Below are 27,066 nucleotides of genomic sequence, written 5' to 3' on the forward strand. Positions count from 1 at the left end.
CAATTTTAAGAATATTAACTTTACATTCGAATTTCTTTGTGAACGAACACATTTAGAATACGGATGGGTACGAAGGTACTAGCTTTCGAGGTTTATTATATGAATTCTGCGAAAAATCAGGTCAAAACAAACCGACTGATACTAACAAAAATCATTAATGTAGTACCTAAAAACGAGCAATAGCACAAGTTACACGCGATACTTACTTATTCACAGTTATTTACAATAAGTGAACAGACGCTTTGTAAAGGGAGTAAACTCTAAGAGAAGCTAGTGCATATATTGATGGGGGGCAGTACGTTATGGGTTGGAAACTGATACAGCTAAACATACCATGGATTACGTTGTATCTATAATGTGACAAGAAGAGGTTATTATGGAAGAAACACGTCCCTGGCGATGAATTGCCTTGTTTGCACACGATTTTTCTCTTGTTTATAAATGGGCGTGTCTAGTGAAAAAAGTAGTTTTTATGCAAGAATATTTTTAAACAAATGAATATTAACCAGACCTCTTGAATGAAAGGAATATGTTAAAATAATATACAGCCTTTCATATTTCGCCGAACCATAACCCTTACATCGAACAGGGCATACGTATATGCCTTATATATGAACAAAATGCAAAAGATCGCATTACAAGTGTAGCAAATATTTGCTTTCGGGTACTTTGATTTCATAATACTACGTTTTACCAAATTTCAAAGGTTCATACTAGTTAAATGTACATTTCATCACTGTTATCCGATCAAAACTTCCATTATAAAAAGGGCACATTAAAGAAGCTTGTAAAATTTCATTTGGTTGACCATTACACGATCATGGCAGACCAGCGGAGGTAAAATTGCAAACCACAATTTTCTACTGAAATTTGAAGAATTCTAGAGCTTATACAATTTTAGTATGTAAGAAACAAATTATCAACGGAAACTGAAAAATGAGTATTACAAATCAAACTGCCAGATTTCTTTTTCAAAATGGCCGTAATCTAGCTATATTCCCAATAATATCAGTTACTATCATCTACATTCATTCATTCCACATAACATTTCAATATAACTTCATAAAAGATGCAAAATATTGTTAATTATTCAAAGTGAAGACTCATAAAATATTGCAGCAAATAATGGCTGTTTAAAAATAGTTCAAACAAAGAAAATGCACAAAATTACGTACTTCCAAAATAAAAGCTATTAATTTTGCGCGGTAACTGACACGTAACGTTATGACTTCAATGACGTCATTTTAAGGCAACAATGAATATGTTTCTGTGGCAATTTATTCATTATTAATCATTTATAAACCATTATGCATCAGATCGGAGACAGGTCCATGATCTTTTTACAGAAAAATATATATACAAACACATTTAGTTTGTTGTAAACATCGTCATAAATCGTCACCTTAGCTTCCAGTTGGACATGCGCAAACTTAAATATTAAGGTAACCTACCTCCTTAAACTATTATTTCCTGCTTTGTCATTATTACTGGTTTAAAACACTGTTACCTTTATCATTAATTATCTCTTTGATTGCTTTGATGTGACTGTGAAGTGTGCTCGTGAGTGTATCAAAGTTTGTATTGCCGGAAACGAAGCAAACAAGGTGAATTTCGTCATTTAATGTTGCATTTGTTCGTAGATCACTCTTGGATGGCCCTGCTTTATCCTTAAACTAGGCAATTAATTAATACAATAACTTAGAGTGATGAAGTAGTATTTCCAAAGACAGCAAATGCATACATGAAAATAAGTTGATTGTAATTATTGTTATGTAATTTAGTGCACAACACGATTGCCGGACCAGCACTGTTTGGTCATCTCTCAAACAACAGAATATGTTATATTTACAACAATATTAGCAAAATCGACAAAACGTTTCAGGATAACTCTGACAATTCTTATGCTTTAATTACAGTGTAAATGACTGAAAGAATTATTAGAAAGTACCAAATCAGTCGTTATGTGAATAATGTATATATCCGTCAAGATATTTACTTTATAATCAGCTGATAACTCGCCACTAAGCAGATGCCGAAGCTCTCCGTCAAGACCTCTCACATCTTCAAATCCTCGAATGTCAGTTATTCGTATCTTTAATTTTGTACCATTTCCTGATTTAAGGTCGTAGTGTTCTACCTTAAAACATAACAAACTTTTTAAAATCAATGGTATTCTTATCACTCAGTTGTTCACTCTGTTGTTCTGCACTGAGGTATTTTGAGGGTTTTTTGCTAAAACATAAATTGAGATGTAAATAAAACTTTGTTGCTTTGAACAAGTAAAACAATTATTTTTTGTGAATATTATGACCGCCAGTTCTGAACTTACTACATGCAGGAGTGAAATGTGTCATATTTTTCCTTGGTGATTCTTTTTTTAGCTGAACGAATACAAATAGATGTATAAATATGTTTAAATGTATCCAATGAGGTGTATTCCTACCTACTATAACAATATGTGCAAGTTTAGTAAACTAGTGCCAGGTTAGCTCAGATCGCTTTCAAATGTAAGAGTTGCTTTTAAAGCTTAAACAACATTGTATCCCGAAATGATTGGGGGTTGGGGTAAGAAAAGGGGTTACATGGCCGAGTAGTCTGATATGTTTTAGGCGAATCTTAACTTGTATTTTACAATTGCAGTTCACAAGTCCTGCATATCTATTTACAAAAGTCGCTCATTAGCTTTGCACTACCTAAGAAACTCGGACAGCTTTGAAGAGCAAATTCGTCTTTTCGACAAATCGTCCCCTACTACCCCTAATGTAAAATGCATATTATAGCATCTGACTACTTTTAGTTTCGACGACTAACTTTTTAGTTCACCAGAACATAGAGTTCTTAACATGAACTTTTCTCATCTTCCATCCTTGCAAAATATCTATTTAAGTTAAAACCAGTTCCTATAATGTTTCTAATGTTGTCTTCTATTCTAACTGTTGAAACAATTTTATTCCATGCAAAACTTTGGGTGCCGTGACGAATGAAAATGAAAATTCCTTTTTTTTTGTCATAAACTGGTTGTCAATTTCAAAAGTATTTTCATACAAATGCTCCTTGTGGAAACCTCTAACATCAATGTACAAGCTGCCGTCACGGCGGGGCATCTAAGACAGAGTTGTTAAGGTCACTGACTTCAAACACTTGGTTCTCATCGATGAGGATTCGAGCCTCACTTGGGGCGTTAAATACTTCATGTGAGGAAGCCATCCTGCTAGCTTACGGAAGGCCGGTGGTTTTAACCAGGGGCCTGCTCGTGAATAGATTAGACATTTTGTTAAGTTAAACTTTCTTATCAAAAAACTGTTTGGCTGAAATTTCCCACAAATGTTCTTATAACAATGTGCCGTTCAATACTTTTTTGACAAGCACTTATAACAAAATGTCTACTCTATACAAGTTGGTGCTTTTTGCCGAATCAGTATTAATTATGGTAATCTCAAAAACAGCAAAATAGTTAGAACAATAAAATTGTTTAATTCCGTAACCAACGTATAAAATTTACGCTACGTTGGTTACAATATAAGGTAGATGACCACTGAATAAGAAATCAGGTTGCCGAATATACTACATATCCTGCATAATATCCTGCAAAATAACACAGTGGACCGTCGCGAAACCCCGCAGTGCCAGGTCGATTTAAACGCACTTTACAAATACACAAAAGCCGTAAAGCATTGATCATTAACAGGAACATTTGAGACTCGTTAAAATATTTTTGCGAATAATTGTTGTTGTTTCAAATTAGTTGGATATAAATAAATGCACAAAATCACGCACTTCAAGACAAAAGCCATTTAGTATGTGCGGTAAAACTGTGGGGAAATGGACACCGGATATAGCTCAGAAAGTGATAAATAAACAGGCAAATGTGCAGTTGTTTTTATTCACCAGAGGTAAGATCTTGCTGTGTTAACGCTTATCTACCGTATCCACAAATGAAATCAGTGTTTGAACTAATAGCCGAATGCTAAAAATGGACTATGGTGTGTTGTTTAATGCTTACGATTTAGCAGCGCATGAAAACTTTTACTAAAAATCTGAGATGATAAAAAAATCAAAATTCGCAGAATGCCGACAAATATTGTTATGTTTAAGAGATATTTCAAATAAATTAAAATTCTGAATCGTACGATTTTACAAGCTATATTTATAAGCTAAACTATTTTTATTGTAAGATCTGGCAATGTACATTTTAATGTTTTAAAAATATGCCCTTAGAAATGTTTACAATACTGTACTAGGGATAGCTGTATTATGTACTGAGGATAGTTTCCAAGTTGACAAATGTGTACCGGGGATAGCATGTAAAATGCCTGGACAAAAACCCTGTATTCTGACTGATAGTAACACTGTTCATGTACAATATTTTTTTTCAAACTTCTTTGTTTACTCTAGTCTTTAGAACAATTTACCTTACGTACGTCTAACACTAGTATCCAAATGATGTGCAAGTGGTAGCAAGACATATCACATTTTACCAGAGGCGGATAGATCAATATATTGCCGATTGTAATTGTTTGATCTCTGTTATCCGTAGCATAACTTTTCTGTGAATTTCGGATCAAGATATCAACTACACGTTATCTTGAGGGGCCTCGGTGACCGAGTGGTTAAGGCCGCCGACTTCAAACTACTTGCCCCTCATCGGTATGGGCTCGAGCCTCAATCGGGGCATTGAATTCTTCATGTGGGGAAGCCATCCAGCTGGCGTACGGAAGGTCGGTGGTTCTACTCAGGTGCCTGCTCGTAATGAAATAATGCACGATGGGACACCTGGTGTTTTCTTCCACCGTCAAAGCTGGAAGGTCGCGATATAACCTATAATTGTATTTCTAATTTAATCTAAGTAACAATTAATTTGATCCAGGCTCTTCAAAATCAACGTCTAAAAGCTAGTTGCTTAAATATCAGAATTGTACGCAATATATAGTCTCTCTCATAATTTCTCTGTTCTAAGTAACAAGAGACCAAACCGCACAGCACGGTCTTGGAAAAGGCGTCAAGTGTACCAGATTAGATCTCAATATCTCATTCCTAACTGATGACCTTTGTGTGCAAAACGCGCCTACGTGATTTACAAAGCTACATCATATATAGTAAACACCACGTCAATTCTAAGGCCATTCGCATTATGTTTTAGTCCGTCGATAAATCAGATTTAAACTTTATACCATATTCTACGGTGCCCCTAAAGTGACATGTTACACACATTTTTTCCAATTAGGTAATGTGAGACTTTTTTTATTTCGTTTAAACGAAATAAAAAATAGTCTCACATTACCTTATTGGTAAAAAAGTGTGTAACATGTCACTTTAGGGGCACCGTAATATTCAAATATTTGCGACTCGAAAGTTGAGGCTTGTCAAAACACACACTATGGTTAACAAATCTATACTCTTGAACTCAATATTGTTTACCTATTCTTAACTGGTTTGTAAAAAAGGATACTTATTTTTGTGGACAAAATCTATTTAGATTGAATTGCAAATTGCACATTAGAAACTAAGGGATGTAACTGAACCCCATATGCTAATGCAAAATCTACTCAATTTGACCAACCATTGCAAGTACTGCTCTGGAAGGCCGAACAGTTAGACAAGTGGATGAAAAGACAGGTGAGTATACCGAGAGGTCAGAGTGAAACTGTTTTAAGTACATTCAGATTTTTTAAAAAATCACTTTTGCTCTCATCCCTCGATATGGACAATGGTGAAATGATATCCCCATGACTTTACGTAGAGGTAAAAAGTCGTAATCATTATCGCAGTCTTATTATTCAAAATGCCTCGTTACTATCCTCAGTCCACTTAATAGATATCCCCTGTGTAGTTATTTATTTGCTTCGACTATCCCCAGTACACTTTCAGGTCATCAAAACGTATAAATACCCCCGTACCAACAAAACATATCGTATTGATATTTTACACAATACTGGACAATGAAGTTATAATAAAATTGCTCGATTTCGTTTTAATTTTTTATTTTCTATTTGTTTTTTTTTTATGTTTGAAATCCTACCACATTACTGAACATTTATAAGCGGTCATGCAACTTTCAGCGAGAATTGTGCCATTATATGCGAGCGAAGAAACAGTTCCATCATAGTTGTATATTTCATATGATCAAGCTATTCGAAACTCTTCGAGTTTGATAAATATATCACCATTAAATACAAAAAAATGGTAAAAGTTTTACCGTGTGCAAAAATAAAACGTGTATTGATTGATCACTTTCTGGGCTATATCCGGTGTCCGTTTCCCCACAGTGGGTCATGACAGAAAGGATCATAACGAATATGACGTCATTTTATCGCAACAACGTTTTTCTGGCGTTTCTGGTGTAATTTATTTATCATTTCGGCATGATTAAATTATTTAAAATCAAACTGGAGAAGGCTAATTTAATTATTCAGTAAAATAAATATATCCCACATTCAGCGTTCGGTTAGACATGTGTAAATTTCATGGTTTTCAGTTTCTTTAAGCATAAGCCATTTAGTTACTGATAAATGCAGTTTTACATATTGTTCCTGAAATTATAAAACAAACACTTAAAACTGACGTTCTAGAAACGATATATAATCAAGATTAACCGTGATTATTCACAAGTAAGTGATCCGAACATTTTTAATATTTCTTGATATTTTAGCTTTGAACATGCGCTTTTTGTTTTACAAGTCGTACTTAATCTGGTTGAATGTATAAAGATTGTCGTAAAAAATACAATGATGAAGAACATTTAGGCAAATAAAACAATCTTATTTGAAACATGGAGTTACTTTGCTATTTTTATACGGTCAGATAAAAATAATAAATCATACCTTTGTTTCTATAGTCATTTATTTCGAGATCGAAGTAGACTAATTGACTAAACATTTACATCCAAAATAACATAGCTAATACTTACCTTATTTGTAACACTTGTTTGTTCAGCTCTTGCTACGGCAGGATGTATAACCGTTCCAGAAAAAACTGATGCTAGAGTGTTGTAGAAGCTAGATTTACCAGAACCAATCACTCCAACAAGTAGTATATTGTACTGTTCTACATTAAGCCCTGGTTGTTCCATTCCTATGAGCTCCTTTTTCATATTATTGCAGTCTTCATCCTTATTAAAAAAATTAACAAGTGCTCTTTAATAATTTCAAAGTCGCCATCAAGTAGGGTTTAAAGCTGTTTTCATTTAACAGCATTAATATGAATGTCAAAATGTTAGCCAAAGACCCAAACATGTTTTCAATTACTTTTCATTTTACCACCTCGAGAGATCAAGAGCGGGAACAATTTGAGACTAAATAATTCCTTAAATTGGTGAAATATATGCAAACTTTAGAAATGTTTAAGAACATTATTTTCATTTTCTCACCTTCAAACCTTCAAAATAAGTTTGGGCAATTCTGGTGGACTGCTCTGTCTGTGTGAAGAATATTGTCTAATTTTTTGTTCTGTATGAAATCTATCTTTTATCTATTGTTCATAATAGTACTGCAATCAACATTGGGGCTAAAATATTATACCATAAAAAAGACTTAGAAAAATACTGTTTTACTCTTAAAACGTTGTTCTGTGACTATTACCTCTGGTTTTCTTTTCCAGTTGACCGTTAATTCGTCATCTAGAATTGAATATAATATATAATTCAACAATTTTGCAGAGTGGGCTTGTAGTTCATTGCTTAATTTTCTTTAATACATTGTAACTTTTATGATAATACATATGTACTGATTTAGAATCTGATTCGCAATATCTTCTCTGAAATCGATATGGTGGTTATTTGAATTTAGAACATTGCACGACAAACAAAACGAGGGCTACCTGTTCAAATTACGATCAACATAACTGCTGGAACTTCTTATTAATATTTTAATAGGAGGCATGAAGGTTAATCCTATAGATAACTCTGTTTTTCGATAACAGAATATGAACGTGTTTGTAAAACTTTTAATTTTTTATGGTCATTTGTTGCATTTATTAATTATAATTTGGTTTTCATGTGACATAACTTGTCACCTGCACTTTGCGTTCTTCATCGGAGAACGCTGGTCTTGATTTTTGTGCACTGTTTTATTCTGTTCTTGTATAATTAAACTGAAGTTGGTAGAAAACTCGACAGGCCTTTTATTAATAAAACATCGGTACGAAAGTATCGAAAACCAACCAGTAAATCTTGGCTGATCATTTCAACTTTTGTGGTTGAACTAATTCAAACATAAACTTTTTGGTTTGGAGCAATTAGTATGGAAGGAATCAAACACAGAAAAATGTACTAGAAATATCACTACGCATTTTTGAAATATTGCATCTGAAATTCTGAAGTAACCTCAAACACGTTTTGTGACCACTGCTGTGGACCATGTATTGTTAAACTAGAGGTATATTACGACATGTATGTTTTCTCTGAATATCTTTGAAATTCATTGCGAAATCAGTTTAAAGACGTACCTATGAGATTTATACAGACAAGGACGGACAATTTTAACCAGCGGAGAGAATTATCTTAAACTTTGCATAATCATAGAGCATCATAATTATTAGAAACAAGTTGATGGGAAAAAATAGGTGTCCACGCGTTACGTTTTGAGTTATTTCACCTGAATGCGAGGTATTTGCTCTTTAAGGTCATTTTCAAGAGCACATAACTCAAAATCAAGCTAACGGATACCTTATATAAATTAGTCCCCTACTGGTTGAAAACCAGTTTCGGGGACTACAGGAATGCGCTTTTCCGTCATTCCGTCCGTCCGTCCGTCCGTCTGTCCGCAATTTCATGTCCGGTCCATAACTCTGTCATCCATGAAGGGATTTTAATATTACTTGGCACAAATGTTCCCCATGATGAGACAACGTGTCATGCGCAAAACCCGGACACAAAGGTCAAGGTCACAATTGGAGGTAAAATTTTTAAGTTTTGTAAGGTACTATAAACGTACATATTTTCGTTTCGCGAGGTAAAATTTTCATGAATTTGAATTTTGACTATATAAGTGAGGTTTAATATTCGCGGAATTGCAAAAATGATATTTTGCTTGAATTAAAATTATACTAATAGTGAATATTTACGCGAGGATTAATTTTCGCGAGATGTAGGGCCTCGCGAATACAGCGAAAATGCTTGACAGTAAGTGCGAGGTTGGCATGCTGTTTATCTAATATTAGGTTACTGATAATTCCAAGTCGATCCCCCTATTTTTAACTGTTTTTCTGTCTGTCTTGTATTTTGTGTTGCGTATGTTGTCTTATTTGTTAGCGATTTTTTTTCTGCTCCTCATCCCCACCCACCATCGCCCCCATCCTTTCCCCATGCAGTTGCACTTCCTCTCCCCTTTACCATGTGTTAGTTTTCTTGTCCCCCACCCCGTCCCCCTTTATTTTGGCTGCCGATACCCTATGGCGGAACACGATTGTTTTTTCTGCTTACATGTGTGCTCGTCTGTCTAAAGCAGTATCTACAGTGTTGCTGTATTTTACTTGACTCTTTATCTATGCTAGTTAGTTGGCTGTTGTTGTTTGTGATAATTTTACTACATGAATGTCTATGCAATTGTGGTTTAAACTTAGTAATCCCTTTATATATTCATCCATGTTTTACTTTCCCCTTCAACCTCCTCCCCCGTCACAATTTCTACTACTTACCCCATCCTCCCCATCTATCTATACTTTGCATAAAATTTTAATGTGCTTGATGGATTTTTTAAGCAACCCGTCAGTAACATTTTTTTCGTTGCGGCTTCTTCTTGTTTTGGCCTACTTTGCAAAAGCGTGGTTCTGATGCTGTGTTTTTAGTGCTATGCACTTCTGAAATAGAAAATCCGCCCTTACCTATTGTCTTTTGTAAGTTACTATCTTTGTTAAAAACATGGGCGTGTCAAAATTCAGAACATAGATGTCACAATTCAGAACAAAGAATTATATCAAAATTTATAAAGACACATCCTGTTATGCATATTTACCTAAAGATTACATGTATAAACACAAATAGAAATTCATTGCGAAATCAGTTTAAAGACGCATCTGAGAGATTTATACAGACACGGATGGAAAATAGCGGAGAGAATTTTCTTAAAGTTTGCATAATCATAGAGCATCATAATTATTAGAAACAAGTTTTTGGGAAAAAATAGGTGTCCCCGTGTTACGTTTTGAGTTATTTCACCTGAATGCGAGGTATTTGCTCATTTAGATCATTTTCAAGGGCAGATAACTCAAAATCAAGCTAACGGATACGGTAATCTTATTTTAATAGATATTATTTTGCTATTACATTTCAAGTCATTATGCAAAGATTTTAACCATTTTATCCAACAGAATGTTTGCTGTGTTTCAGTGAGTAAACATACTGCATTTTTCTTGAAAAAAAGGCATAATTTGAAGAATTTTTCTATTTGTTTGCGTAAGCGACAATAGAGTAAAATCCGTCTCATAGAAATTCTGCAAACTTTAAGTTTGTACAGTTGCAAGAAATAAAGTAACACACACTATTCGAAATCAAATAAAGTGTAACTAACCATTACCTTGAGTTATCTGCCCAAGAAAATGACCTAAAAGAGCAAAACACTCAAAAAGAAGCACAGGGACCCCCAATCTATTTTGCATACATTTGTTTCTAATAGTTATGATGCTCTATTATCATGCAAAGTTCAAGAAAATTTTCTCTGCTAAATAGAATTTTTCTTCTTTGCCTATATAGAAACCAACAGATACGTCTTTAAGGTTCTGAGATAAGGTCAGTAACGGTTATATTACATTTCTAACCCCGCCGTTCTCTCACCTCTTTTAGTGTATATTGCATCAATTTGCTGAGCTATTTTCGGTTATGTTATAACAAGTTAGCTTAAAGACCATTTTACTTGCACTGTTTAATGATGAACTTTCTAAAATAATGAAACATGTTACGGACACTTTGATTAAATAATGGAAGTTTTCTAAATTCCAATGTGGTTCTGTTCAAAATATTAGACAGAGTACTTAGTAGGTTTTAAAGTGACATGCCTTTCTAATATATTTTATAACACTATCTTTATTCAGTATTAGTCGAAATATTAATGGGAATATCTAAACCAGTTTAATCTTAAGATAATTGTGCATGCTAAAAGCGTAAGGTCATTTATCTGAAAAACTTAGAATAACACCTAGACTCGGCATACGAAAAATCATTTCATGGCTTTATATAAAGATATCAAAACGTTAGGCACGTTTAATATTTTCCAAATTTTGTCTTAATATCAGCATAAAACATCTCTTCAATCTTGAGCAAATATCTCAAAAACTAGCACACGGACTTACACATTTTATTCACCTATTTTGAATTTATTCACTGCTGTGAGACATCATTCAAATCTACACTGTAGAAAAATCAAAGGCCTAAAGGGCCTGAGAGTCGGCTAATGATTGATGTACTGGTAGTATAGTCTACCAATTTAGGTTTGTTTTTAGTTTTTTTTCCAACTAAACAGAGATTTTGTTACAATAAATGAAATGAACATTCAATCGATGCCTAGTAAAACTTTGATTGACATTATACAAGTATTTAAACCCAATATATTTCTCTAAAATTGAATAGTGGTTCGCAGAAACAAATATGTTGAAAGTACAAACTACAATTTGATAGCTGACACTAAGATACTGCCAATGACTATAGATATTTTTCCAGTGAACATTTGCCTCCGGCATTGCCAAAAGAGGCAATTATTGGCTGGTATATATTCGCACATGATAAAATTTGAATATAACAATTTATATATTAAAATATTACAGCGTGGATTGCCACATACAATTTGTAACGGATGGACGAAAGAACTGTTTAGATATTTTACAGATAACGGGCCTGGCGATAACCGTGTCATACATTAGGTATTGTTCAATAATATTAGAAGTGATGTGAATTTAAAGTATACTTACTTTTGCATTTAGAGATATGTAAATATTGCTGAGTGTCAAAATATAGTGTCACGAATGTTTACACTGACATGAAAATTGCGCATTCGAAACTAAGGGAAGTTACTCGGATTAGCTACCAATCTCGGAAAGATAACCGATATTAATAAATGCAGTTTGTTTTTAGTTAAAACCACCATTTATTCTATTTCAAACCTGTTAACCTCTTCAAAACCATGTCAGTAATCCCCAAGTCAATACACTTCCAAATATCCATTTTGATTCATGTAGACAGACCGGCCCAGATTGAGCTGAAAAATGTTTCAGCCATTTTTACGTGGTCGGTAGCAGGGTGGGTGTTGGGAGGGGTTTCCTTCCTCGCTTTGAATTGCAGTCAGATTTGGGCATTGTGGCAGGTAGTAAAAGGGCAAATGTATCAAACTGTAAAGTGAAAATATGGGGGAAGGGTATGGGAGGATACCCCCTCTTATAAGTAGGGTTTGGGGTATCACCACAAGAAATATTTGAATATGTAGACTCTTAGTGCGATTTCTAACTTAAAATTTTATGTTTCAATTTCTAAATAGTACCTAGATTCTTGTTAGTATTACAATATCCAAAGTATGAATGATTGTCACATCATTTTTACTTTCAGATCATGCCTCAGGTCTAGAATATGAGTCTGATATAGATTCTATGTATGTGTTATAAAAATAAATTCTAGAATCATTTCTGTTACAATAATATCTATCATGTTTGTTACTTGAATGTTAAAATTTCATAACACAGCTCGATATTTACCCAAAATATTATATCCGGATACGATTACACTTTCCTAAATCTCCAGTTTCAACAATATGTTTTACAAATTCTGATGATACGAAGACAGCTTAGCAGCAATTGGCAGTATCTGATATTGAAGTTAAAGGTGAAATTACCTCTTATTTAAATCATTTCATAAAAAAAGTTGTTTCTCTTCGTCAAAGCAGTCTACTTTCGATTTCGAAAACTACAAGAAAATACGATTTAATGTTTCGCGGATTTGTTTATTTCTCGAATAAAAAGAAATAAAATCACTTTTAAAATCATTAGTAATTAAACAAACCAATAAGAGCTTCTTCTACCGATTATTTATCCGCTTACTGACTGCAAAATTCAACCCACGCAAAGTCGTAGAAGCGTTGTTATAAACAGGTCACGCGTGTTTGCCGACAAGTGCCCAGAATGTAATTAGGATTCATCCGCGAAGTCTCGCGGAAGAATTAACGTACTGCACATATCTTTTTCGGATCATTTAAAGCTGTCATAATTTAATTTCATCGATGTGGTAAACTCTTTTGTAAGAGACATTCATCGATGTGGTAAACTCTTTGGTAAGAGACATTCCAATGCTTTCAGAGGTACCCGACTCAATAAAATACTAGCAGTATGTTCTGGAACTATATTTTGTCTTTCGCTGGATGTTACGTAAGCTTGGTAAGCCTGCGCAATTCATAAAACACACAGCGCAATAAATTTGTTATTTGAGCAATGATTTTAAAGATTATTTTTTGAAACGGACAGGGTAACAAATGGATAATTTGGCTAATAAGTTAATATGCAGTTTTTATTTGAATTTGTGAACATCATATTTGCTATTTTGTGACAAAATGGCATAAAATTAGTCACCATAATCATATTCGCAAATGTATTACCAAATCCCGCAGAATCGTTTATGCTTAATGAGTGACCGCGGAAGAAAATACGTGGCTTATTCGAGTATTACACAATAACAAGTCATAAATTTGACAGATTACTTCGTATATTGGTCATAGCAAATGGGATTGACATAACTGAACTTCATCCGATCAATGAACTCTCTGAAATTAAAGACAGTCTAATGGAACTACATCATTTCGCTGTGTTGTGAGGAACAAATTAAAACAGTGATTAATTCTGCATCGCAGGAATTTGTAATCGACCGTGCATAACTACCTAACTTGAGAATACTCTGTTATCAATGTAGTACAAATGAGATAAAGAACAATCCTTCCAAATGTTGGTCGACGAAAACCAACTACTTCAGTAATCTGAGGGATACATTCCGATATAACTTTTTATTATGTCTTTATCAGATATGACAATAAAAATGTAGTCCAAAGTGGTTAATATATTACGAATGGCTGAAGAGAAAGGCATTGCTATGTTTGACTGGAATGCATTATACATTCCCTTAACTGACGTGATTAAATCCTTCGATACTAAGAATAAAGATAGCTTACCTGTCCACCCCATGCAGTGATATTAAATCTGTCGTACTTTGGAATGGTAATCCTGACAAGGTAATTTAGTGTAAGAGGTTTCATAAAATACCACAATGCTTATCGACTAAATACATTCTAAGTATGCGAATTATGTTCACGCACTTTGATGGTGTTCACCAACGCACTCACAGATGGGATAAAAATGATTAAGATTCGCTTTACAAACTCAGATTCGAATGTACACCTGGTATTAGACACTATTAGAAAAGGAATAAACATTTCATTTTGTTCATCATTTTGAGGAGTCTCACGGGTATTACTTTTCAAAAGCTATCAATGTGAATAATAAATACGCTGGTTGAATGAAAGTAACTTTTAAGAAAAAGCAAGATGTCATTTTCGCACATGGCTTAATTTTGTTACTAGTCTTCTTAAACTAGTAAACATTGTACTAGTTATTGACTTTTATTATGTCTCCCACCACACAGTGGTGTGGGAGACATATTGATTTACTCCAGTGTGTGTGTGTGTGTGTGTGTGTGTGTGTGTGTGTCTGTCTGTTTTTCTGTCACAAACATTTCCCATCCGATCTTCACTAAACTTGAACAAAATGTGTCTGACCATAAGACCATGGCCAAATTCGATAACTAGCCAAATCGGCCCAGGCACTTCGGAATTATGGCCCTTAAATTACCGAAAAATCCTCGGAACGTATGCGCTTTCGTGCACCCAAACCGTACATGTACTACGTTTATTAGTAGTATAGGGTACGTTTTGGGTGCACGAAAGCGCATGCACAAGTAGTATAGGGTACATTTTAGGTCCAAGAAAGCGCAGACTGACTTACTATTTAGATGATTAGGCAGTTGTGGGAGACATGCGCTTTTCTCAAAAGCATCTCTAGTTATTCTTTAAAACAATTATGATAAATTTGTTAGAGTAAGTATCTTACAAAAGACTTTAAATGAATGTGATGGAAAAAATTCCATCAAATTGCGAGGGTCCTGCAAAAAGCTCTGTCCCTAAAGGGCTTCCATTGTTGTATCCTAAGCATTCATAAAACGCTTCATTGTACTTGAATGGTGTGTCAAATAGCAAACGCTATCCGTTTATTACGTGCACATTGCTTTAAAACTAAATGTGTGGGTTTTTTTTCAAATTGAAATACATGCGGTCATATACACTGACATATTCATTTGTCACATTGTAAAATAGACGAAAAGACTGAAACGAATACCACATTAGGCTTGACATAGATTCAAAGCAAATACCGTATCCGATAAGCTGTGTGCAGGCCATTTCCATGTTCACAGTTTTAAGCAGGGCTAAATCTTTTAAAGCTAGAAATTTAACTGTCGAAGATAATGTTCGTTCTGGTAGGCCTAAAACCTCTGTTACCAAGAAATACATCGCTGTTGTAAAGCTGTGGTCGAACAGGATGCGCAACTGTCGGTGAAAGATATAGCCAGTTGTACTCGCATATCAAAAGTCGGTGTGCAAACAATTCTGTAAAAGCGTTTGGACCTGAGAAAAGTTTGCACAAGGTTGGTACATCATTAGCTTAGGAGCAAAACAAACAACGCTTTAAATGTGCCGGAAACTTCGAAAACATACCAAGGCTGTGATAGTCCGGTTATTTCTAACGTAATAATTAGGCAATGGAAGCAAAAGATCAAGACGCCCCTATAATGTCAAGAGAACCGAAAGTTTGATAATGATGTTGTACGCAATTTTCTTCAATCCTAGTGTGCAAGTCTTTCAAGTGCCTTGTGCATCTAATCATACAGTCACTGATCGATTCTACATGAACTCTGTATTAAAAAAGTGAAAAAGTTAATAGGAGACGCCCAAACAAAGAATGGTCAAAAGTCCATCTTATACACGGTGCCTCTTCTTAGGGTCTCCGAGGTTTTTAAATATTTTTTGCTTCTGGAAATGTAGAAAAACCATCAACTTGATTCACCAGACCTGAGTTCCAGTGATTTCTTTGCTATTTCTAAGGCTCAAGAAAATGCTTTCGTGAAAGTCCAGAAGTTCTCTTGGCAGCGCCATTTATTAGTGCCGAAAAAGAATATTAATCTGCTTTTCACGAATGGGAAAAATGTTACAAAAATGTGTTTCGATAAATGCGGAATACTTTAAAGGTTTGTACTAAAAATGATCTTGATAAAACGTAGCAGTTAAAAAAAATTAATCCGAAACCAGGTCAGGGGCAAAACTCCGTTAAGAGTCTAAATTGTCCCAAGAAATTGAAGATTGCATTGAACTTGACCAAAGGTATCTATCAACCCCAGCCTCTCCATATCATGTGTGAAAAAAACTTGATAAGAGAGACAAAGAACGGAATCTATTGCTCGAAACAAATCTCATCATTGCTACATAAATTATTTAACATATATCGATATAACTCACCAATGACTTGGTACACTTCAACACATGTAACTATTAATTTTCCCGAATTGATATCGTTTGTCTTGTTTTTTGTTTTGCCACGTTTATTTGTTGTTTCTTCGTCATATGCTCGTCCTACTTTCATCGACCCGTTCAGATGCATGCAGTCGTCTGAAGTTTCCGGCTGTGCGTTATCGTTCTTTTTGAATACTTGAAGGTAGTATTTTTTCTTAGAGCCTCCGCCGAATGTTGGACCAAAGCTTGCATCACATGTTATAGCTTTATGAGTTTTGTCCTTTTTGATTGGCAGAAATTTGCATTTTGCCCCTGGACTTTCATCCTTGTAAAACAAGAAAGCACCATCATCTTGTTTTGTCTGATTGTCAGTTGAAGTCCAGCTTTTGGAGGTATAGCCACCAAATAAGGTGTTGAACTTTCCATATAATAGGGTCACGGTTGGGCCCTTTGCGTCACATTTTAAATGAAAATTGTCTACATCTACTGTTTTTGATGCGCTGTAGAGCAAATTGAAAGATTTTCTATTTGAACCGCCGCTTATTTTTTCTCCTATTTCCGTCAGTAAAAGTATTGTATCACTCATAATTTCATTGAGACTTCAATTGGTTAAACGCACGAAACTTACTGATTCTTAATAATTTGTCTTTTTATTATCTGACATATGGAGATAAAAATAGTTCACATGCTTCTTGATATGTCCTGTTATAAAACTGTCGAAAATAAATTTTCTAACAAAGGTATTGAAAACAGTAATTACAAAATCTGCGTTTTAATGTAAGAGGCACAATTAGACTTCCGATTCGGGAAGTATTTACTTTTTTATTATGATACCAATTCAGAATCTATAACAGACGAAAAAGCTTTAGCATATATCGTCATTAAAACATACATACATGCATGCGATTTGATGGAGTTTATCTCCAAACAAACAATCTGAAGTCATATGTTTAAACCTGTAAATTGAATTACTTTCTTAACGGACAGAACGTTCTTTATCACTCCTCAAAATATTTTGTTATCAGCGATTTGATTGGAAGGTACTGCCATGCCATTTTTTCTACAACCAATAGGTATGTTCACAACAATCAGAACAATTGATAAGGATCGGAGTATATGTCTACTATAAGTAATATACGATCAGTTCGAAAATTAGTGCTTGAGTGAGATTAGGATTTAAAGTGAGTTTTTCATTATAACAGCTCAAAAACATTTTTCTATTACTTATTAAAGAAGATGGGTAATTCAGGGAGTAGTGAAAACAATACCCTTAAAAGGACTAACTCAGAAAGAAGTAGTAAAAGATTGAAAACACAAACGAAGCCACGTGGGATAAAAAAGGCAAGTTTCAAGCCTTTGATAAATAAGTTATCTTCCATTAAAACTATTTTATCTGGCAGTTTTTACGCTGTCCTTGCTTAAAATGTCGGAGAAAAATGATGTTTTATTTTCCAGGCAATGGATGATGGAACAGAAAATTGTGCAGATATTGAACAGAAGAAGAACATTGACCATAAGCGCACACAACCGACTGCATCTGAAACAGAAAATACAAAGCATCTAACAAAAGACAAAGATGCAACGGAAAAAGAATGTTTATTAAACCTTCAAGCAAGTTTTCTGTACAGTTTTATTTTTGCTTTATACATTTTGCAACTGGCTAAAACAAATTATCTTTTGGCCTTTATCTGCAGTATCTATGACATATATACTCGATATTTCGTCATAAATAATGCCATTTTGTCTTTAAATCGTTTAACTTTGTAATTTCCCACAAAGTTGTTAATTCTGTAAATGGATGTTATTGCTATCACGCAACGAATATTGTTTTATTTTCACCTAGTTTTCATGGCAATTCAATGTCAGGTCACCAAGAAGTTAAAATCATGTCATTCAGTATTGTGCATAGTTCGGTGAGATATTTTGATAACTAATTTTATGCACATTCTTTTGATTGAGCGACAAATACGTTATTTAATAAACGGAGAACTTGTGTTTATCATTTCCAAACTTTGCAATATTGTAACATTCTCAGAACAGCTTTCAAGTCAATATGACATGGTTTTGTCTGTTGCATAGTATCTTCTAAAACGCATAAATTCCAGTAATATAATCCAGTTAAAAGAGTGATAGCTGTCTATAATTACTTTCAGATACTAATGAATATAAGTGTAATTACATCGAGGCGATAGACCCGGAACGAAATTATACAATTGTCGACTTTTTCATAGGTTGATATCAGGATTTATCAACCCGAAAAGGGTTATATTCACTGAACCTATGAAAAAGTTAATAATTGTTTTATTACATGAATAAATGTATAGTCAGTCTTGTTATTACAATTGTATCTTTAATAAAGAATAAGGAATATATTTAGACTAAATCAGGTTGATATTGGTTTTCCAAGCACCTACTTCGATCTATTTTTATTTTCGTACTATCTATAACCCAAGATAAGTTGATCAGAAGAAGATGTGATTGTATCTAAAGTCATATCGTTCCCCTGACATTTATGGGTAAGTTTTTCAATATAATAGACATAAGTCAGATCACACGCTTGTAAGTTTAGTCAATATATATAAGCTGATGAAATGATGTAAAATACTCTTATTTTCGAGTGTGAACATGCCCAACCGGAAGCAGATGTTGGCAAATGTGAGAAAATATTTACAGCAAACCATACATGTTAGCATATTCATTCTTCTAAAGTATTATATTCATCTTTTCCCGTATTCGATGCTGAATAGTCAAATTATGTGAAAATAAGTATTAATGACTAAAGGAACGCTGTAAAACATTATGTTGATAAAATGACGTCACTGGCGATCCATGTCAATAGACGGGCAAAATTGTAACCTTTGATCGCGAATTCACATTTTTACATTCATTTTCATTTTATTAGCTTTACACAATCACTATTTGCTGTAGTTTGATGAATTTTGCGGTCTGAACTGTGACCAAAACAGCCTTTGAAAGAGTTGAAAGTAAGAAAGTGATTTTGAGGACCACTTTCAGAGATAGGCAAGTGCCCAAAGGGACGTATTTTGTTGTTCCTCCGGTGTCCGCCTGTCCGTTAGCTATTTCGTGTCCGCTCTATAACACCTGAACCCCTTGAAGGATTTCAAATAAATTTGACACAAATGTTTACGGAACCGAGTTCAGTGCGCATGTTTTGGATGTCTCGCTTCAAGGTCAAGCAAGGTAAGACTTAGAAGTCAAAGTTCATATATGAACTTGCTTTGTTTATATTGCTCTCGGAGGTCATCTATGACTTTGATTAGTGTATATTGCTCCGGCAATGCAGTGCCCTCCGTGGCCGAGTGGTTAAGGTTACTGACTAATAATCACTTGCCCATCATAGTTGTGGGTTCGAGCCTCACTCGGGGCGTTGCGGCCTTCATGTGAGTAAGCCATCCAGCTGGCTTACTGGCTAACGGAAGGTCGGTGGTTCTACGCATGTGCCAGCTGGTGATGAAATAATGCACGAAGTGGGTGCCTTGGGCCTTCCTCCACCATCAAAGCTGGAATGTGACCTATAATTGTGTCGGTGCGAGGTTAACGTACCCCATCCACATCAACCCCAACAAAAAATTGTTTTGCAATGCAGTGCTCTTGATTTAATTCGGCAGATCACTTTTTTGTTCACTTACAATAAAAAGTTTTTGAATAACCTACCTTTAATTTTACTATAAAGAGCTTTATATATATTCATATATATAAAGCTCTATATATTTCATTATTGGTCGCAGGGACCACTTTACTGCGGAACAACACGGATGGTACCTTCAATTTTTATGTGTATTTTTACATACCTTTATCTAGTAAGGATTCTTTTGTGGACTTAGAATTTCTTTTGGAATTTCTTCCCTTTGTTGTTCCTGTCCTTTGGGCTTCAACAGTCAAGTTCTTTCAAAGTTGCTCTCATACTCTGATGTAACCATTCGGACGTATATTGCCCCGCTTGGCGGAGCTCTTGTTACCTTTTGCCCCTATAAAATTTCATATGAGGGCTGTGGTATTTGTAAAAAAACAGACATCGGAAAGCTTAGGGTCAGGAATCCTAAAGGTTAACGTCAGCTGGGTCAAAAATTATAGTAGTGCTGGTTAGCTTCTAAATTTTATTTAAGTGGAACAATTTTAAGTATATGTTTAGATAAATACTGTTAGAAATATATGACTGTTAGAAATATATGGTTTTGAAGCTACATTAAACGAGACACTGGAGCCGTCGAAAGATTCTTTTTTTTCTTCAATTACATAGATAAATGTCAGACAGCTTATACATAGACACTCATTATTTTTGTTAACACATAACCCGTGTCACAAAACGTCCATAAAATGTATTGCATCAAATTCTTCTTGCGTTTCTTTTTCAGGTATCACTAATGAAAGTGCTAATGATACTTCACTTTCTGCAGACTACTATTCTAAACAGATGGAAGACTCGGCGGATAAATTGAAACGGATACTTGTAAACCCATTATATCAATAGTTTTATGAAATTGATATGTATACCATGTAAACCTAATTAACACATAAAACTTAAATTATAACACACCGATATTATTCCCTATTAAACAAAGAAGACTGAAATTGTGTGGTTTTATGCATTCTAACATGGCTTGATTTCCAGTTAAACATAGAAGCAAGTCAAGCCCTGTATACTCTGCGATAAACAATGGTTGAGGCGCGGACCGGTAAGACGGCATAATGATGTCAATTATGACATCAAATTGCCACATGACGTTCGATATATTACTTTTTGCTTAAATGAAGTCTAGCATAATATTTATTAAAATATATCAATGAGCATGTCAGAATGAAAACACTCATTATTTATATAAAACTTATTGAAAGTCAGTTTAGCAAATGCCCTATAATATAGACCGTTTCAAAAGCATTGGCAATGCGTAGATTCTTTTGCCAATGTACTTCAGATTTTCATTCGGTCTGATACTAATAATTAGTCATTCAAAATACAATTCTGAGAGTGAGTAATTGGCATTTGAATAGCCATAGTCATTTCTGTTATGTGTTAGCATTAAAATAACTTTACAGCTTTATCGTGCGAGGACTTATGCTAGATTATGCCCGTTTAATACTATATGTTCATGTTTGTTAAAGACGTATGCTAACTTATTATCAAGGTAAGCGGGAAGTTATTCTCGTTTCTTTATCAGATAGTAAAAGTTAGCTAGTTTCTGAGACGGACGGGGACGTCTTTATTTTTAAATGTCCAAACAATCAAACAATGGATTTAGTCTTAATTTAGGGTAAGCGAAATAAACCCATTCCATTTGATTACTTATATTTGCTCTCATGTGATGCAAACTGATACATACAAGCTTAAAAACTGTAAGCACTATATTAAAGTTGTTACCAATATATTTCGTTTTAACATGAAGCAATCTTATTTATATATCAATTTATTTAGCTATTTACTTATTTAAATCAGTACCAACAAATTCAGGCTGAAACGATTATATTTATATAAAAGACATAAATTATGTTTACTTTTTAATTATTGACATGTTACTTGTTTACAGGAGTTTCCAGAAAATAATGCAAAAATGTTTCTCGAAAAAAATGTAATGCATGTTTTTTTCAGAAACCGTATGAACCTATCGAAAAAGCACTTAAAGATTCTTTCACAGATGTACGTGGTGCAATCAGCAATTGTCTCAAACAATTTGGTAAAAATGATTTGTTCACTTGTATTCAACATGAAAAGCTTGTCCCTGAAAAACATCTAGATGTTGAGAAAGACAATGTCACTCAAAAGAGAAACTCGGATAACAAAGTGAAACGCCCACAGCAAATGGTAGATGAGAAGGATCAACAAAGTAATATATTAAAGCATGAAATTCTACATAACAAACCAATAAACGCAATTGGTAACATAAAACTTTTCGTTATAATGTAAAGACAGCAAATTAAATGTCATTACTTTGCCACAATTTTGTGATGGGTTTTCATTTCAACGAAAATGCGACAATATACCCTTTTCACTTCTCGTTGATTCAAAATTTTACTTCACATAATCGATGTCTATAATACACTCAATATTAGCCCCATTAATTAGAGTATTGTTTAGAAAATTGTAATATACAAACTTTTAGTAAGACATCGTCGGCAACATTAATAACATCGAAGGCATAATAAATAACAAAGAACTAAAACGTACTTTTGAATAGTTTTGTTATCAACATTCTGTTAACATTATTACTGTGTCTTATTCTTACTTCCAGCTCCTCTCCAATTATTTTATAAACATGAGGGTAAGACGATTGAAGAGATAGAGAAAGGCATTAAAACTATATTGGTTAATAAGTTTGGAGCTATTGACTTCACAAACTGCCAAAAAGCAAGCGACATTGATGGTAAAACTTTACTGATTATACCGTATATCGTCACATCGAGAGTAGCTGCCGACGCAGAAAATGCTATAGAGGATATTCCAAGTAAATATATTCATAGTGTTACTGATATACAAATGCCAGAATATGGTGTTTGGTACATAAAACACTGTCTTTAACTATCTATAATAATTCTACGTTTCGCACTGGCTCAACTATTTGTCTTTAATATATGATTGTTTATCAAGTTTTGTGATTTGACGACGGTAATATTAAACATTAGACTTCATGTTAGTACTCGCCTATGTCTTATTTGTGTATATAAAAAGAGAAAAATAATGTTTGAATGTTTATCCAAATTGTTTGAATTGATATTGAATTGACTTTTTTCGACTATTATCTTTTACACGTTATCTTTCATTATTCCTACAAAGTTTGAACAAAGTCAGACTAAAACTATCATTGTAGTAATACAAAAGTGAAACTGAAACATATGAAGCAAAGGGTAGATATACAAGAGGGCCATAATAGCCCTAAGTCTCTCACCTGAAATTTACTGTTTGACCTTGATATAATATAAGCTAAACAATTTGAGTAAAGTTAAGAAAGGACCTAATAATGATGCTACAGACCAAGTTGACGAAGATCCACCGAGCATTTTACGAAAGAAGTCGTTACGGGTATTCTATTTTCAGCTCTGTAGGACCCTAACAGGGGCAAAGCTAAACCAAGTGAACATACTTGATAAAATTTATCATTTATTTAATTAATATTTATAATTTATTTAATATTCATACCAGTATGTTACTTACCAAATTTTATGTAATTCTAACAAGATTATTCGAGATAAGTATTGAAACCTGTATGACAAATTCACATGTGGCTCAAATTTCTTTGCTGAAGTTTCCAAAACAAATCAATGAGTTGATCATGGTAAAGATTATACAAGATAACTCCTAAAATCCAAATGGTCCAAATTTCTATGCTGTAACTTCAAAAAGAATAAAGAAGGTCAATAGGTCACAGTCATGACTAGTCAAGATAAAATCGTACCAAGCATTATATTTGTGGTCCAAATTCCTTTACCACTGCTTCAAATTCAAAACTATGCAAAACAAGGGACCGCCAGGGCTTGGCCTATATTGACCCCTGGGATCTTGGTAGAGAACCACTTGAGCATGCCATAACCTTTGGGCCTTATGTTTTCAGAGAAGAATTTCTTGGAGGGTCCTATATAAGCAAGTGTAAAAACTGTTGACCCAGGGGCGAAGTCAGTTCTGACCCCAGGATAATGATTTCAACAAACTTGATAGCTGTCTACTAAATATACTAAATGCCAAATATCTAAGCCTAATGGTCTGGGCCTAATGGTTCCGGACAAGAAGATTTTAAAAGACTTTTCCTATATATGTCAATTTAAACAAGAGACCCTACCCCATCCCCAGAGCGTGGCATAAATTGACCCAAGGGTCATAATTTAAACAGTGAGAACCACCAGAGCATGTCAGAAGTAAATATTTAAGCTCTTAGCCTGATGGTTTGAGGCAATTGTTTTAAAGTTTTCTTCCTCTATTCATGTCTGTTTAAACCATCTCTCTCTCTCTCTCTCTCTCCCCCCCCCCCCCCCCCCCCCCCCCCCTTCTCCCTCTCTCTCTCTCTCTCTCTCTCTCGCTCTCTCTCAGTACCAGATTAATAGTGTATTACTCTTGTTTTCAGATCCTGAAAATACTGCTCTTTTACTCATACATAATAAGGAGGCTCATGCTTTACCAACGCAGAAAAGTTCTTTAACTCTGACTGACCAAAAGTTCAAGAATCTACGTAGAATCATTGACCTCGCCTTTACGACAGGAAATGGATTTTATCACTGCGACATGAATTCTCGTGGTATTGATTCACTCTGTTCATGTTGTAGACCGACTCCACGAAATGAAGTTAGACTGTAGATTGTTAAAAGATCATATAGACGCAAAGATTGCAGTTGTAAAATAACATAAAATCATTAGGTAAAAACATTTCTCCATAGCAAAAAGCAACAGAAACTACTATTCTGAAATATACTTTTCCATAACAGGCAATGCAGTAATGACATTTATGACATAATGATATGTTATTCAACAGAGAACGGCAATAATATTATTTTATTATAATATAGTTATTTTTTTTCTGTTCTGTTCATACATATGTAAATCATGCCAAATAAAGCACATGCTGAAAAAAGCCCCAATGTTAAATGTATGCGTTAGAGGCACGGTAATCAGAAGAAAATGAATCCTTATGATTCCAAGTAAACATCTTTCCTTACTGATTTTCATTTAACGCTCAATAAATTCATTTCGATCCTAAAAATGTTTAATATCGGCTACTGACTGTAATTGAGCTCCCGGTAATTTTTAAAAGCAGTTTGGCAGGTGAGAAGAATTCAGTCTCTACCGTAAAGGAACTTAAATTCCGTAAGAATTTACAAAAACATTCGAATCTCAGGATGTTCGAGTTTTGCCGATAATTAAGGCAAACATACATATCTTCATTTACACTACGCAGAAATTTGTAAATGTAATATGAAAGAAACAAAACAAAACTAGATAAATATATAAATATATATTTTTAGCCGTTTGCAATTGTACTAAAGGATAGATATATTTTCATTCTCTCTAAAAGGAAAGAAAACTTCAGCAAATTATTAATATTTCACAATACATCTAGTTGTCGATAGACGGACATAAAGTGTTATGCACAAATAATTTATTTAAACTTCATTTTGAAAATTAACTATTCATAAGACTAACAATCAATTGAAAACTATCAAACTGTTTACAAAGGTAATTCGTGAGGACTCAATCTTTGCGCTTTATTTTCACTCGTGCTCTGATTTACCATTATTTCAATAGTTTTGCTTACAGCGTCAAATTTTGAAAACAACTCAAATTTTTATTCCAAACAGCAGAGAATTATCTGAACTTAGAATAGTGTTTTTAATAATGTAAACTGTTGTCTCATTATATTATTTTCTATGTATATATTTTATGTTGCATAGGTTAATACATGAAACAGTTAACTTTCGTTGTCAGTCTTTAACTCTCCGTCAACAATGTCAATGATGAGCCAGCCTAAATGGCTCACTAAGCTTTCTTATACAAATGTCTCGCTTACATTACAAATCCAACGTAACTTAGTCCTCCATGAATATCTCTCTTCCAGACGTGTCTTAGATTAGTCACACGCAGATAATGCATTTTGCAGATGGGCCGTCCGTGGAGGATGCATTTTTGCGTATGACCCATCTACAGATGACGCATTTCCAGGTTATTTAGTGTTTTTTTGTTTTTTTTTTTTTTTTTTTTTTTTTTTTTTTTTGTTGTTGTAGTTTATGATTTGGCTGTAATGTTAGATTTATTCTTGTTTAGGTTCTGCCATATGTTTTTGGTATTTTAAGTGCACACTGCGAAATAATTGTAACTCATTAGGCACTGTACTGTGTTTGATTATTAGTCAAGAGACCAACTGGAAATATTTATTTAAAGTCGAAAGCGAAAACTAACAAAAGAAGATATTCCAGCTATGAACTAAATCTACAGCTACAACCGTCGCATCATCATCTGTTCTTACATGTGTCACATAATTTATTTGTTTTACTTATCCGGGCCGGCGTAGTTAAAGCGCAAAGAGTAGACAACGAGTATATCATAGATGTTAAATCTGCCAGTGTTGAGTTGAAACTCTCAGGTGATAATTATTCATTTAAAAGGCTTATTTCACTTATGGGTGAAAAGGGGTACTGCAAAAGACAAAAGCAATTGACTTTAGAACATCTGCTTCTCAACAGTCGCAAAAATGTTTTGCTTATATGGTCGATTGTAATTATTAACATAATTGTTTTATTTACTTCCATCTCAGTGGGTATGTGTTTTAAAACACGAGTGAAGGAATGGGTAGCTTGTGTAAATGTTTGATATTCTTCCAGGCACTTTCGAGAATGAGTTGTCCAGCTGTCTGGTAAACTGTAAAACCCCTAGATGACAGGCCAGGTACCCTATTAACCAATGGGGATAACATCAGTTACTGTAGACCTATTGAAATTACTTCGATATGTCACGCGTGTTTTACTATTTTGCCGAAGTACTTAAAGCATTTTGTATAAAAATATTGTATAGAGTGTCAAGTGAGAAACAAATTGTAACACATGT

General features: G+C 34.1%; 2 protein-coding genes across 2 annotated transcripts in view; one reads left to right on the forward strand and one right to left on the reverse strand.

Moving 5' to 3' along the window:
• The window catches only part of LOC123537242 (uncharacterized), a 32,109-nt gene extending 14,639 nt beyond the window's left edge, over nucleotides 1–17,470 (reverse strand). Inside the window, exons 1-5 of the mRNA XM_045320899.2 lie at nucleotides 16,530–17,470; nucleotides 7,578–7,615; nucleotides 6,908–7,108; nucleotides 1,997–2,137; nucleotides 1,508–1,673 (exon numbers count right to left, since the gene is read on the reverse strand). Coding sequence (XP_045176834.2) covers nucleotides 1,508–1,673; nucleotides 1,997–2,137; nucleotides 6,908–7,108; nucleotides 7,578–7,615; nucleotides 16,530–17,109 — 1,126 coding nt within the window. The 5' untranslated portion in view covers nucleotides 17,110–17,470. The remainder of the gene's footprint in view (nucleotides 1–1,507; nucleotides 1,674–1,996; nucleotides 2,138–6,907; nucleotides 7,109–7,577; nucleotides 7,616–16,529) is intronic.
• A 745-nt stretch (nucleotides 17,471–18,215) lies between these two features.
• LOC123566456 (uncharacterized) lies at nucleotides 18,216–25,964 on the forward strand. Its single transcript, XM_053548033.1, has 4 exons — nucleotides 18,216–20,994; nucleotides 22,132–22,366; nucleotides 22,772–22,984; nucleotides 24,596–25,964. Exons 1-4 carry the CDS (start codon nucleotides 20,959–20,961, stop codon nucleotides 24,823–24,825), a joined length of 714 nt encoding a protein of 237 aa, XP_053404008.1. The 5' UTR covers nucleotides 18,216–20,958; the 3' UTR covers nucleotides 24,826–25,964.
• Nucleotides 25,965–27,066: the final 1,102 nt, after the last annotated feature.

Source organism: Mercenaria mercenaria, chromosome 1 (genome assembly GCF_021730395.1).
Source record: "Mercenaria mercenaria strain notata chromosome 1, MADL_Memer_1, whole genome shotgun sequence".
Classification (NCBI taxonomy): Eukaryota; Metazoa; Mollusca; class Bivalvia; order Venerida; family Veneridae; genus Mercenaria; species Mercenaria mercenaria.